Source organism: Dermacentor andersoni, chromosome 9 (genome assembly GCF_023375885.2).
Source record: "Dermacentor andersoni chromosome 9, qqDerAnde1_hic_scaffold, whole genome shotgun sequence".
NCBI lineage: Eukaryota > Metazoa > Arthropoda > Arachnida > Ixodida > Ixodidae > Dermacentor > Dermacentor andersoni.
Window position 1 is genome coordinate 22,532,065 of NC_092822.1, and position 14,440 is coordinate 22,546,504.

At 43.2% G+C, this 14,440-nt stretch overlaps 1 protein-coding gene across 3 annotated transcripts in view; it reads left to right on the top strand.

Annotated features, from left to right (window-relative positions):
• l(2)gd1 (lethal (2) giant discs 1) overlaps positions 1 to 14,440 on the top strand; it is a 39,729-nt gene that overhangs the window by 11,154 nt on the left and 14,135 nt on the right. For 2 of the 3 annotated variants that reach the window (XM_050175019.3, XM_050175020.3), the window contains exons 7-18: positions 805 to 975; positions 2,016 to 2,185; positions 3,218 to 3,302; positions 5,843 to 5,956; positions 6,939 to 7,093; positions 7,733 to 7,805; positions 8,475 to 8,657; positions 9,686 to 9,825; positions 11,743 to 11,799; positions 12,739 to 12,864; positions 13,612 to 13,670; positions 13,970 to 14,086. In XM_050175019.3, the coding sequence (XP_050030976.1) occupies positions 805 to 975; positions 2,016 to 2,185; positions 3,218 to 3,302; positions 5,843 to 5,956; positions 6,939 to 7,093; positions 7,733 to 7,805; positions 8,475 to 8,657; positions 9,686 to 9,825; positions 11,743 to 11,799; positions 12,739 to 12,864; positions 13,612 to 13,670; positions 13,970 to 14,086 (1,450 nt within the window). The remainder of the gene's footprint in view (positions 1 to 804; positions 976 to 2,015; positions 2,186 to 3,217; positions 3,303 to 5,842; positions 5,957 to 6,938; positions 7,094 to 7,732; positions 7,806 to 8,474; positions 8,658 to 9,685; positions 9,826 to 11,742; positions 11,800 to 12,738; positions 12,865 to 13,611; positions 13,671 to 13,969; positions 14,087 to 14,440) is intronic. The other variant, XM_050175021.3, reaches the window with a different exon arrangement.

Here is a 14,440-nt window from a genome sequence, read left to right on the forward strand (position 1 = left end):
GACATCGGAACGAGATGAAGAGGAAACGAATCGCCCAGGAAACAGACGAACAGCGTGCCGAACGACTGGCTAAACGCCGCAACATAGCTAGACAACCATACTAACCTGGACTTGCAATCAAGATTAACCAAGGCTAACCATGCTATGCCTTAGCTTTCGCTACATATATCGTGGCATAGCCGAGCTAATCCATTGCCAATATTTTTGAATAACGCACTGCCTATCATCGCTCCGGAAGGGGTGCAACCTTCAGTGACTTATAAAAATCTGCCGCTGCTGCTTAGTGGCTATGGTGTTATGCTGCTAAGCACAAGGTCACAGGATCAAATCCCAGCCACGGCAGCCGCCTTTCCATGGGGGCAAAATGCGAAAACACCCGTGTACTTAGATTTTGGTGCATGTTAAAGAACCCCCGGTGATATAAATTTCTGGAGTCCCCCACTACGACGTACCTCAAAATCAGATCGGAGTTTTGGCACGTAAAACCCCATAATCAAATTTTTTAGTGACTTATAAAATTTTTTTATTGTGCTGTCGCCATTTGGCTTCCGGTAGAACTCATTTCCCGCCGTGGTAGTTGAGTGGTATTGCTGCTTTACCTAGTTTACTGCCGTGTGCTCATGCCTGCACTTATGCACTTTATAATCGGCATTCTCTAGCGTATCGTTTCGCTAACGTCGACACTTCTGCCAATTTTAGCGACTCCATTACGTTCGGGTTTGACCGTATACCATGTGTTGTCCTGCATGGAACTGGCAAATGTGTTCCTCTGCCCTTTTTCTGTTCTCTTTTCGAACACGGAAGACGAGTTTCCCAAGATGGCCAAACTGGATCGGGGTCGCAATGCATCTGACACCCCTCTTTCAGAGCTACCCACCCCTGCCGGAGACAGCGCAGAGAAGCCTGCAGAGCCATCGGGACCTGGTGCAGTGCCGACTGCACCACACCGGAGGCCTGCCCCTCCAATACCAACGCGTGAGTGTCGTGCGCGCCACTTTGTTCCATACTGTGGCCGTTCTGTGAAGTCGGTCAGTTAGAGCCCCTCACCAGGTTTAGAAAAACGTACAAACAAAAACGGTGGGTTGAGATTCTGGAAGACCAGCACTTGTACAAAGCTCGAGGAAGAAAAGTACACAGAAATTGCACTGAATAGCAGCAGTGTCAGTTTGTGTCCATCTTGAGATTTTCTACAGCTGCAAAAACAACAAAGAAAGAAAGAAGTGGTGCGCCAACATTGACAGAAGTGGAACGTGAATGATAGCTCAAATGCCAAAGAAAAAGATAGTTCGGTTTTTCCCTTCGACCCATAGTTCGTGCTACTCGATATGACAGCACTCTTTGTTGAGGTTTTCTCTGTTGAGCATCATCAACCCTCTTATGTTAGCCATCTGTCTGTTTCCCCTTCTAGGAAAGATCTTGATTATATGCATTACTGATAGGTGCAAGTGTGCCGCTACTTGTGTCGTTCTCCTTTGCGATGTTCACTGGTTTTCGTGGTGCAACTTCTTTTTAACATTTTATTTCCCGGGGATGTGTTTCATTGCTTTTCATGGGCTTTTAACGCATTTCTTTCTCTTATCTTTTACCTTTTGACTTTCTTGCTTTCTTTTTGAACGACCCATTGTGTGTTTGTGTTGTTGCTGTTATTTTGACAGCTCCCGGTTTCATTCAGGGGCCTTCTCGTTTGAACTAAAGACAACTCCAAAGTCAGAGTGTAGCTGATACGCTTCCTTAATGACTGATGTCAAAATTGGCAAACAGAAAATTATGTAGACTTAGCAATATGTTGCACTTACACATGTAAAGTGGCTTCAACTGTAAACTGGTTGCTTAGTGTTAATGTAGTACTCAGTTGGAAGTGAGCGCTCTGTCTGTGTGTTTGCCTCTCGCCTGACCTGACTTTTTCACTGTTCCCTTCAAACATGGTACTGGGAGTAGCTCTGCAAAATTTGGTGCATGTTGATCTTAATTAAGGAGACCTCACTCACTACCTTCTTTTACGTTTGTCACATCAGGCCCGGATCCAACGCCCGCCCCTGCTCCAAAGGCAGAGCTACCCGCCAGCACTAGCAACCCTCAAGAGCAGTTGCTGGCGACGCGTAGGGACCAGTACAAGCGAGCTGCCATCAACGCCAAGAAGCGTGGCGACCAGCAGACTGCTATTAGCTACGTCCGCACAGCCAAGGTGCAGTAACTTTCTCCCTCACTATCTTTCTGTGATGCAGTTGTGTGTAGACAAGGCTTCTATTGCGATAGCAATTGTACAAACACTTCAACGACAACTGCGGTGTTGGCATCTTGTCCCGGCCTTGTGTGCGTGTGTATTACGTGCTGTTTGTCCATTGTCCTCCCAAAGCTTGCGTGCTTGAGTGACGAAAAAAATAGAATGCAAAGCTGGTGTTCCAGTGATATCCGTCAGATTTCCTCCGTTGAACACGGCACGCTATGCTGGAGCTTTGGAACATGGACACAGGATAAAAAAAAATATGCACTTCGCAGCACGGGGAACATTAATGAGACCCTGGTTCCGGTATATCTGATGCTGCAACCACAAAGGCAATGAAATTGAAAACATTAGCATGTCTCTTGTCTCGTTACATGGTAAAGCTGTACGGTACCTACCGAGAGCACTTTGATTTGTGCATACTTCACAGTACTAAGCACAGCTCAACATTTACCAATAGTCCCAGCAGCACATGTCACCAGGTCTACAAGGAAGCTATTGACTGCTTTGACGATCATCCTCTGATGGTTCTTGCTCAGTCTTTTAGGGCAAACAGTGGTGATGTTCTCTAGATTAGCTTTATTGGCTCTGTGTACCTGTAGCAATACTTCGCTCTTATCTTGTGCATACCTGCAGTGTGCACAAGTGAAATGCTGTGAACAAGGATAAGCAGAGCTTGTCGTGTGACAGTTTGACGAGGTCTCCGCATGCTTGTACACGAGAAGGCTGAGTGCAAATTGATGTTTCACATGTGCGAGGGTGGACAGATGTGTTATCATTTATCTTCTTGTAAAGCAGGACTATAAAGCGGGGTTTGTCTGTGCTGCTGCTTTTAATAAAGTGTTGCCTCAAGGCATAAAATGCTATCAATAGTTAACACTTAGGCTGCTTTTAAAGTTTTGATTCGAATCCATTCTATTCAATTTTCCTTGCTTGTTGTTCCTATATGTATGTGCCATCACCCAACCCATCTGCCTGTCTGCCTTGTTGTAGCAATTCGATGCTGTGCTCACCGCCATGGTTCAAGGGCAGCCTGTTGACTTGTCGAAGATGCCGCCACCACCACCAGAGTTTCAAGGTTAGGATTTATTTGCCACTGCTTTGCAGAAGCTTCGTGAGCAGCAGGAAGTCATGCTAACATTCTTTTGTGTTTGATGTGAAAATTCAGTTCAAATCAATCAGTCAATCACTTATGGGATTTTATTTCCAACAGTTTTGTTTAGGGACACTCGGGTGAAGAGAGGCTGAAGGACATACCGCAACACTAAAACAACTAGTGTTGCGTGAATATTCAGATTTTCAAATAGTAGTTTCGAATATTATGCTATTTGATATTCGCTTCGAGAGCAGTTGCAATATTCATGGTTTTCTAAGTGTTGGCAAATTCTTGGTCGCAAGTTTTACTTCCTAATAATCAGTAAGGCACGATTTCTAAGATAAGAAAAATAGACTCATACTTGGAAAAACTTGCAAGTATTATGGTTGGAGCTTTAAAATATATTAATTGTACTCATTTTATCAACTTTAGTTGTACTAATTTCATCAACTGTTTGTAAAAGAAATTAAGCAGTGAGCTCCAAATACGCCGGAATGCGCCGGCACCATCCTTGCCAATCTTGACGCCCTGGTTGCCGGCACTCTTTTCTCACCACCACCGCATCCAGACACTTAGTTAGAAAAACAAAAACAAAAAACAAAAACAAAAGTTTTAGATAAAAATAAATACCTTTAAAAATTTCTCATAACCTTCATAATTGCTCAAACTTTATTTGTGAGAAAACTCATAAACATTGTTTCAAAATATTTTAACTATGATAGTCTGAAAGAAAGCGATAAGATGAGTGAGTGACATTAACAGTCAAAATGGTTGGTTTGTCAAAATGGATGGAAGCTCGGTTGGTTTTACAGACACAGTTTTAGTTCATTTATTTTTTCCATCATTTCAATAAATGAGTCATACTCGTACATACATAAGTATTTCAATAAATAAGTCATACCTAATTAATTGTAGTCTCATCCTGACAAATTAGTCCATTTAATAATTGCATGTATCCAAGAATTATCTTGCATGCCACTTAGCAACCGAGATTTTTGAACGGCATCTATTCGATTAGAAAATATTTGGCCAAAATCACTGTTCGCTTCAAATTCGCTTCTAACTAAAATGCACTATTCGCACAACCTTAAAATTAAACTCTACATTTGCCTCAGTTTTGACAAGCGAAATCAAGTCACGTTTCTACTTTAATAACATTTTTAAACATAAGATGCGAACTCTACAACCAAGGAGTATAATACAGTTAAACCTCGATATAACAAAGTCGGTAAAATTGGCAATTTGCTTCATTATATCAAAATTTCGTTCTATTTAAATTTGACCTTTTATGCAAATAAGTAGAGTCGCCGGTCGATTTTTCTTACACGGGAAGGGGCCGCAGAATTTTCTGAATTGTCGGGCAATTGAAAAAGCAAATTTGACTGAGAAAACAATTCATTTTGATAAATTTGAGAGTCGGCGACGAATGATACGGTTTCATGCCACGCACGTCGACGATGTCTTCTCAGCGGTACGGATTAAGCGAAGCCCGCCACACTTTCGCGTGCACTCAGTCCCCTGCAGCTGATAGCATCGCCCGCACTGGGATGGCGCTATCGGGAAAAATGCCGGCAGTGGGAAGTGAATGCTTTATCTGCCTCTCGCTCCAACGGGTCACCGAAACTTGAGATTATGCAACCTCTAGTGCTAAACATGCGGTAAGACAGCTTACATGGTACCACGCCAAGTCAGCACGCCCACTCTGCATGCGCCGCAAGATACCTCTAAAGCAGGGTGCGCAGGTGCGTGTGCACTTGGCCACGCTTGCAGTCATGCGCAGCCATAGCCGAGACGTAGCCATAGCCAAACTTACCCCCCACTCTGCACCCTCCCACCCCCTCGTGCACTGGTGTCTAGACTGTGAATGTCACCAATTCTGGAAGAAATTTACTGACAAGGCAAGCTTGGTTTGCTAAATTTTGCAGCTCGCGATGATTAATTTTGCAGTAAAAGACATTAGCTAATAATAATGCAGTTAAATTGCTGCACTGTGATTTGTCAATGACCCATGCTTCTTCATGCCAACGACAGCAAACCTACAGGTCCTTGTGTGAAGAAAAATAATTGACCCCACCACCCTGTGTCCTCAATTTCTGGACTAGTTATCAAAGCCGTTGTCATCGTTTCTACTTGAACATGTTCTTCAGGCCACGACAACACCGCAGACAAGAATTAATGTTAACCGTTATGTCAAGTGGGTTCCAATCACAGTTTGAGAAATGCTGGGGGGTCTGTTCCTTTTGCACGTGTCTCTTCCTCTTCCTAGCGAGCACAATTTTCCATTCGGTTTCTCTCTGGCAGCCATCTTGTCTGTTGTCTCCTCTCATCCCATTCTAAAGGGCTGTATCTTTGCCCAAGTATCTAACCTGATGACCCAAATTAGCACTCTTTAACTGGAAATTTAAATCATATGTGAGCTGTAGGAACGAAAAAATGATGTGAATTGTGGATGCTATGTTGTGCATCGGTGCTAGGGTTTATTACTCTCTTATCTGAAACACATGGCAAACTTCCTTCGATAGGTGCTGACCAAGCTACGGTAGCTCCAGCAGCGCCACCTAGTGTGCCAACTGCAGAGGCCCAGAAACAGGCTTCGGGTGACAACACTGCTGTTCCGTCTTACATCGACGAAAATGGTAATATCCCACGGTTATTGGGTAGATGCTGATGCTCAGGTATTTGGTGTTGTGCCAGCTGTATAATCTATGTGATGGTGACTTTCAGTGTTCCTAGTTAAAGGGACACCTGAAAGAGCCCTGAAACACTTTTCGAGTATAGTAAGAAAATGTTGCCGATCTGTCATAGAGGGAGCAGAGAATTTACGATCAACTGTCAAACACAGTGAAAAATAGCTTGCTGTCGCTTCCACAATGTCGTCATGCAGCGTCATTGAAAGCAGCTGGGCCACCAACGCTATTGGCTGATTTCATGATCAGCCAATAGTTAGTTAAACAATGAAATAGTTAAATAAATGAAATATATATATATATATACTTTATTTTTGTACTGCGTCTGCTGTGTGTGGCTTTTGAGATGGCAGCGGCACCTCAGCGCAGCTGCAGTAGAGTGCACTAGAACTGTTTTGAGTGGCACGACTGCGCCTCCCCGTTTGATGTGTTTCGTGTCGCCAGTAGTGGCGATGCCTCATTGGACAACTAGTGAACGTGAATCGCGTAGCACGCAGGACCATGCCCTGTCCAGAGTGCGCACCTCAGGTCAGACCAGACGCATGCTCCAGACTAGCCATGGCTAGAGCTATGGTTTGCTAGACGCGTTCGGTAGTGAGTGATGACAACACTGCCATTATGAGTACCACTTCGCGCGAACCGTGCGATGAGACTCGGGGCTCATCGGCCGGTACACTTCCCATGTATTCTAGTTCTCTGTAGCAGAAATGCCCCTTGCCTTTCGTTTTTGTGTCTTTGCTGGCTTACCAAGCCTTCTCTCACAGTAAGAGCAGCCATTTCACTACTGCAGAAGTGTAATCTCCTAATATGGCTTAATTTAGTACTCGTCTTTCCTTTAAAGCTCAATGTTTTTTTTATCTTCTTTTTCATCTTAAGCTCAAACAAGCAAGATGGCTTTGCAGGAACTGTTTTGTTTCCTGTCATTATGCAGTTGTGGACGATCCATCCTTATTTGGGGGGCCCCCTCCCCCAGCCACCATAATGGAAGCGCTTCAGCAGAGGCTCGACAAGTACAAGAACACGTTCAATGAAGCCAAGGAACAAGGGAACGATCGAAAGGCTCGGCGGCTTGAACGGATCATCAAGGTGGGTCCTGTGCATTTATGATGGCCATGCTTTCTTGCCAAGAAATTGTGTGACACGAGTTGAAAAGCAAATCAGAGTGCAAAAAAAAAAAAAAAAAAAAAAAAAATCTAGGTACAGAGATAAGGACAAAGTTTCTTTCAATCGTAGCATTTGTTCACTGTCCCATGTTGCCATATAAGCTAGCTTGCATGTAGAATTGTTGATCGCTGGGCTTGTTAATGTGGAAGCATGGTGAAAAATACTTCAGCAGCAGGTTGCAAAATAGATAGCTAAGAACTGGCTCTAAAGCAGTCTGCATTCAATGTTTGCTCTACAAGGAACTGATCATCCAAGATTGCATCAGCGTTCAGCGCATTGGCATTGAGAACACATCACTTGTAACATGGAGCATAGTTATTTTAGATGATTCATGCTGTATGTTGCTTAACAAAGGCTCACTAACACCGCAAATGCGGACATTCAAGTATCACTTTCGGGATGTGCTGCTGTTTCCTGTGTAAGGTTTTGGCATGCGCTATGTGCCCATTACTAAGCTTGTCCTCATTGGAGACAAAGTGAACTGCTTGCTATGCAAGAACGAATAGGAATGCATTCACTCTCTAGTCTGCATTGTTGATTTGATTTGCTTCTTTTTCGCAGCAATACGAAGATGCCATCAAACTGTACAAGGCTGGAAAACCAGTCGACTTTGAGGAACTACCAGCTCCTCCCGGTAGGTAAAACAGCATGTGTCGTGGCGAGTGACTTGCTATATTTTTGAGATGGGGGCTGTATTATTGTACTAACAAGTTTTCTCATCTTTGCATTCCTTTTGATCTTCGTCTTCAGCTCACACGAAAGCAATGTGCCATCTCTCTTACCTTTGGGGTCTCCTACTCAAAAGAATAGAAAATAATAAATGAATAGAATCTAAAGATAAGAATTGTTATAAAATTTTTCCCTAGGTTGCTTTCGATTTTGTCGTTTGAGCTCCAATTTGCTGTGTACTTGTATCCTCGGTCACTTTCACATTTGCCTAACAAAATATCCGGCATGCAGTGTCTTGATGTAGTGAATTGCATTTGCTGTTACGTATCGTGAAATTTCTATAGCCCAGTCTGTCGAGGCATTCAACAATGGCACAGTAAAAGAAAGTGCTTTTAGAAGTGTGGCAACTTATTAGTTTTGTTTGTCACATTCACTTTCACCGCTCCATCTAGCCAGAGTGCCAGCGAAAGCAGTTATCCCCTGTGATACCAAAAAATGTGGGCTTCTATTCTCTTGGAAATAATCCAGATGCAACTGCATCCAGTTACCAGATGTGGTTGCATTCTGGGTTTTTGTTAGACTGCACTCTATTGCTTATCTTCTGTTCAGTGTGACCATGCACTTGGTGTTTCAGGTTTCGGGCCAATCCCTGTTCCCTCCGAGGCTGCCCCTGTTCCAAATCCAGAGCCACCGAAGCCAGCGCCAAAGCCAGCGCCGAAGCCAGCCCCTAAGCCTGCTGCCAAGCCACCTGCTCCCCAGCCAGGTGCAGCTGCTGCCAGAGCAGGACAGCCTGGGTCTGGTTCCCCAAAAAAGCCATGTGAGAGTCCTTTTTACAGTGAAGCGATTACAGGGAGTTCTGCAACACTTTTTGTGTGGCAGCAAAGGCCGATATGTGATGGCTTAGACGATATCAAATGTAAATGAAATGTGACATGTATCAAAGTTGTGCATTTGCTTTGAAGCAGAATTATTAATGATTGCAAAATAAAAGTTACCTTGTGTGAGCCTCATTTGAATAGACAACCTACGTATATGTGTGCTTCTTTTGATCAGTAATTACGCCGTAATTTTTTTTTCTCATGGCGCGCTATGCCAGTTCCATGTTGGAGGTCAGCTAGGAGTTTGTACGGCTATGGTGGTGAAAACAGATACTGTGTTGCTGCAACACACACCACGTGGGAGCTGTCACTAAGAACAGCCAGCCACGACTGTGCTCCAATGCATCAGCAACTGCTGCTGCGCTCGAGTGACACGAAAAGCCAGCAAACAGACATGTAATACTTTTGAAGGGTGTGACAACTCACTTATACAGCTTCGCTGCCTTTGATGTATCAGTTGTCCGATTGACAAACATCTGTAAAGGATTTGCTTTGCAAGGACAGCAGCAGCCGCCCAGTGTATTTCACCGTGTGGACTGACATTCATGTTTTATGCAGTTGAAAATTGGTATAACGAACATGGATATAAATGGATATAGCGAATTATCAAATATAGTAAGATAAATCTAAATCTTTCCTATCTGATATAAGCATGTAAAGATTACATGCTTATGACAAATATTAGATATAGCAAAGCTATCTTTCCATCAAACCAAACGAGAATTTGACTTGATTGGAACATACCTTCGTTTTAACCAATAATAATTATAATCACGTATTCAATACATGCCGCCGAATACATGTGTTGGATGCAAAGTTTTATAACTAAGCTTGACTATTTGCTTAATAAAGGCATCCAGTTGAATTGACACTGTCATGAATAATAGCTATTCGCTGCCTGAACTCTGCAGTTTTATCAAGATTGCACAGAGAGCTGTTTCATGTTTATTCTGCCCGTTCTTTACAGTGCGTCGTGGCCTGTCGACAACCATCGACAAGCAAATGCAGTTCCTGCAGGAACGGCAGAGGCTGTTTAGAGAGGCGGCCTTAGAGGCCAAACGTCGGGGCGAGGTGGAACAGGCCAAGCAGTACCTCCGCACAATGAAGGTGTGTGCACCCTTGTGGTTATGTTTTTTAGTGCCTTTGTATACTATCTGCTTACTTGAGGCATCATGGCAGCTGGAATGGTGTAGCAGTTTAAAGTCGTTGCGTGACTTTGTGACATATTAGTTTCTTGCTTACAGTATTTTTGCATGTATAATCCTCCCCAAAAAGTTTAAAACAATACATAACTTAACAGCAATGTTGGCATATGGGCTATATGTGAATTTTGCCTTTAGGTGTGCCTTGGTGGCAGCGTGTGCTGCACCGTTGGGCTTCCTCCATTCGAAGTTTCGTTGCGTCTTAGAGAAGCTCTCCCTCTCCCCGCCGTGTCGTGTTGAAGCTCCTTGTATATGCATATGTGTGCATATGTGTGCAAGAGCATATGCATACGCATTCTCCAGCGTGGCAGCGTGGCTGTAGTTTGCAAATAGGGTGCCGACAAACCAGAGCTCGGATCACGATGAGCTGCGCTTGACTGCAGTCCTTTGCAATGTAGCATAAGCGGAAGATTGTCAGTGTGGCCGAAGAGATGGGGAAACAGAGCTGCTGACCAGAGATGTGAAGTAGAGGGTACCGTCTGCATCAATCGTGACGGCACTTCAAGCGAGAGCAGCAGTGGGAGCGGTGACGACTAAATATTCAAAGTGCAAAATATTTCTGGAGCATCTTTCTGGGGTTGACCAATGTGCCAAACTGTTTTTACAAAAATTGGAACATTTATCAGTTATTTTGATGGGTCATATGCAGATATTTTTTTGAAGTGTTGTAATTGGGGTTGTAGGTTATATGTGGAAAAATACAGCTTGCTATCCTTCTTTGCTTGCTAAAGACAAACTCTTACAATAAGCTTACATTCAAAGATGTTTTTTTATTTGGGAAGGGCTGAAGATTACAACTAAGTGGTCCTTTCTCGTAAGTGCTCCTGTTTTTCTTTGATAAAAGATACGTTAAGGCTAAGGGATCAACTTACCAGATAAGTTGCTGAGGCATTTCACATATGGTTCATATCAGATACATCTATCAGTGCTGCATCAGTCTCGCTGAACAAAAGTGAGCTTGATTTTCGTTTGAAATTTTGTGGATAGAAGACTTTTTTTCATAATTAAGTTCCTTCTGATGCGAAAATGTTATGGTGGTTACCTTGCCTTGTTTTCACACTTTGAAAACATATGACTGTAGCTTTATGTAAAAAGAAGAGGCACGTTGCTCTCATTAAACTTTATTTGAAAGTGTGTATCTGTTCTCTTCGTTCATTCTATATGTTTTTTGCACCATTTGCAAATATGCATTTGCATTGGACATAGGCTTCCTTCTTCAGTTGTCGATCGATACTGTCATTAATGTACAATTGAAGAAGTGGCATTTCGCCATTGGAAGCCTCATAAAGGCATTGCCCCATTTTGTTCCATTTAAAATTTGGTTTCACAACATTTCTTGCATCTTCAGAATCAAGTATGCTGCAGCAGAACAGGTGAAGAATTTCGAATTCTTCAGCAAATTTTGTAAACTTTACAAAATGTTGACTCCATAGGAATATCGGATATGAGAACAACTATTTCATCACTAGCATACTTAGAAACGTACCTCTTTGGCCACTTGAGAAATATGCCTAATGTAACATACTGTGGAAAAAAAAAGACATAAGTGATCCCACTATACCTGATGCCATATTGACAGTGAAAGGAAATACCCAGTCACCTACCATTTAACTCATTTTACTGAAACACTGTATGCATGCTATTCAAACTTGCAGCACATGTCCAATCAGAACTCTTTTAAAATGTGTGCGACATGCTTTAAGCATCATTTTATTCATCAGTGCTTCAGCTTTTCATGCACCATCTTGGCATGCACAATTGTGAACGTAGGGCCTGCAGGGCATTATATTAAGCACTCTGACTGAGTAGTTCGTTCTTGCAGGGAATAGACCCCATGATCCAGGCTACCGAGTGCGGCCTTCCAATTGATGCGTCAAGTGTGAGTAATTCTTTTGTGCATTTTTATATAGACCACTCATTTTCTTACAGCTCTTTCCACACATTGCTAAAGATATCCATGTGTCGCACATTCTGTCACCAGCACTCAATTTTCAGCAGTGCTGACGAGTGTTAACTACAACGTCAATGCAATCTGTCACAGAATTTGAGGCCATATTCCTTGAAACGGGTGCCAAGCACAGGACCTTTGCTAAGCTGATATTACCTTCATTACTGCTTGGTTTCGGTTCCTCAGTTAGGATGTAGGCTCAGCATAAATAATTACAAAGTTGATTTCTTAATTATTCATTATCAGTCTGCAGTTTGCCATGCAAGTAGCGTCTCCCCCTCTTCAGGGGACGTATTCTGAAACGTTCGCCGCGGCGAAAGTTTCGCACTGGCCACGCCTCCGCCGTTGCGGCGCGCGCTGAATGGCTGCTTTGACAAAACCGGAAATTCACTTGCGCCACCTGAATTTCCGGTTTTGTCAAAGCAGCCATTCAGAGCGCGCCGCAACGGCGGAGGCGTGGCCAGTGCGAAACTTTCGCCGCGGCGAATGTTTCAGAATACGTCCCCAGGTAATCCAGCATATGTGACGTACTTGCGATATCTACTACAGGAGATCTTCAGTAGGTTTGTTTCCATTATAATAGGTAACTCCCTGTCTGTCGCTACGTGGGAGATGCCAGCTACGTGCTAAGCGCGTCCTGCAGGACCACAGTAAAGTTATTCACTCCAACCAAGTATATATGTCAGTTATTTCTTAGAGTAGCAGTCAGAGTACAAAGGGAAAGGAATGCAAAAGGGGTGGCTGCCAAGAATTTTATGGTGCAGTGACTGTAAAGTTAGGTTAAGGTTGAGAGCACTGGGCCCTTGTCCCACACAGGGTTTGTCTGTTTGCTACTGCTGATGTAGTGACGTGGTGTTTTTGTGCTTGCAGATCCCAATTCCACCTCAGCTTCAGGAAGACTTCGTGGTTGTTGAGGCATCTGACTGTGAACCCAAGGACGAGAACATTGAACAGATGTACCAGACACTCGAACAAGAGCTGGTGGAACAACACGAGGTAAAAGTTAAATGTCAAATGTTTCGCTTCACTGTAGTAAGATGTTGTGTGGTCTTCCGTACATTATTGTAATGAATACACAGAGCATTTGTTAGTGTTAGTTTAGTTGTGTTGGACTGCTAAGCACGAGGTTGCAGGATCCAATCCCCACCACGGCGGCTGCTTTTCGATGGGGGCGAAATGCAAAAACGCCCATGTCCTGTGCCTAGTGGGCCTATTAAAGATCCCCTGGTGGTCAAAATTAATCTTAAGTCCCCACTACGGCATGCTTAATCATAAAATCATGGTTTTGGCACATAAAACCCCAAAATTAATTAATTAATTAATTAATTAATTCATTCATTCAGTGTCAGTTTGTTTAGTGTGAGGTGAAGTGTGCTCATGTTAGTGTTTTCATTTCATAGTACTATACACATTCTAGGCATCATACACAAATCAGGTTTCAAACACTGCAGGCAGGATGCAGGGTGCAGGGATGTACAGTTTAGTATTAGTTAAATTATTGTGGTAGTTTTCTATTAGTTTAGTTAGGTGTCACAGGTGGACTAATGTTAGGGTTAGCATGTCCTGTTCATTTGATTCAACATATGTCACTCTGGTAGCAAGCACCAGAGACGAAACACTGTCCGTAGGGGTGTGCTTGTGCTTCCTGTGATTGCTTTCCTGCAACCTGGACAGTGTGTTTCATGTTAGACTAGGTCACCAGGAGTGCAGATAAAGCACCGTCTTCTTTGCACTGTGTTACAGATGTGCGTTCAGAACAAAGACCATTTCTTCAAGTTGGGAGATGTAGCCTCTGGAACCAAGTGAGCAATACCACAATCTTCATTATCCACCTCAGGCTGCCTAAATGTGCCTGTCTTAGCTGCTTTGTTGAATGTGCTATTTGAAGCTGGCAGCGTTCTGGGTAACGATGTGATTACTTAAGTATCACGACACACATTATGGCAAATTATTGAGGTGTTTTACTTCTCCACAGTGTCATTTTTTTTTTCATTGTTGTGTTGCATATGTGTGTACACATTTTGTGCAGAGTGTGTAATGTGCCTCGCCTGCATTTTTGTTGTTGTTTTGATACCATCATGTTTCTCTTGGTTCCGCCCAGGTTTGAGAAGCTTGCTCAGGACACCAATCGAGATCTGCTGGTGGTGAAAAATCTCAGGCAGCGCAATGATCCACTTCCACGGTTCCACTATGAAACCAGAGTGTTCTCAATAGTTCGGTAAGGCATGCTGGCCTGCCCTAAAGCTTCAACATAATTAGCAGCAGAACGAAATAACATGGAAAGTTCTGTTGGCAATATGGCACTATGAAAACAGAAATGTGGATTGGAATGTAAAGAGTACAGTCTCCGCTCATTACAACGGGCCAGTGTACAACAGATTTTTGGATATAACAGACCATATTTCATTCTTAGTTTGTTCTCGCTGTTTTATCAACGCAGCAAAGTTCGCTTTTAATGGATCGCGCTACAACGAACTATCGGCTACAGCGGACGAAATTAGCAGAAATTTTTTTTCAAAATCGGGTGTATAAAACATACTTTTGCTGGGTCGACACGGGCTGACATCTGTCT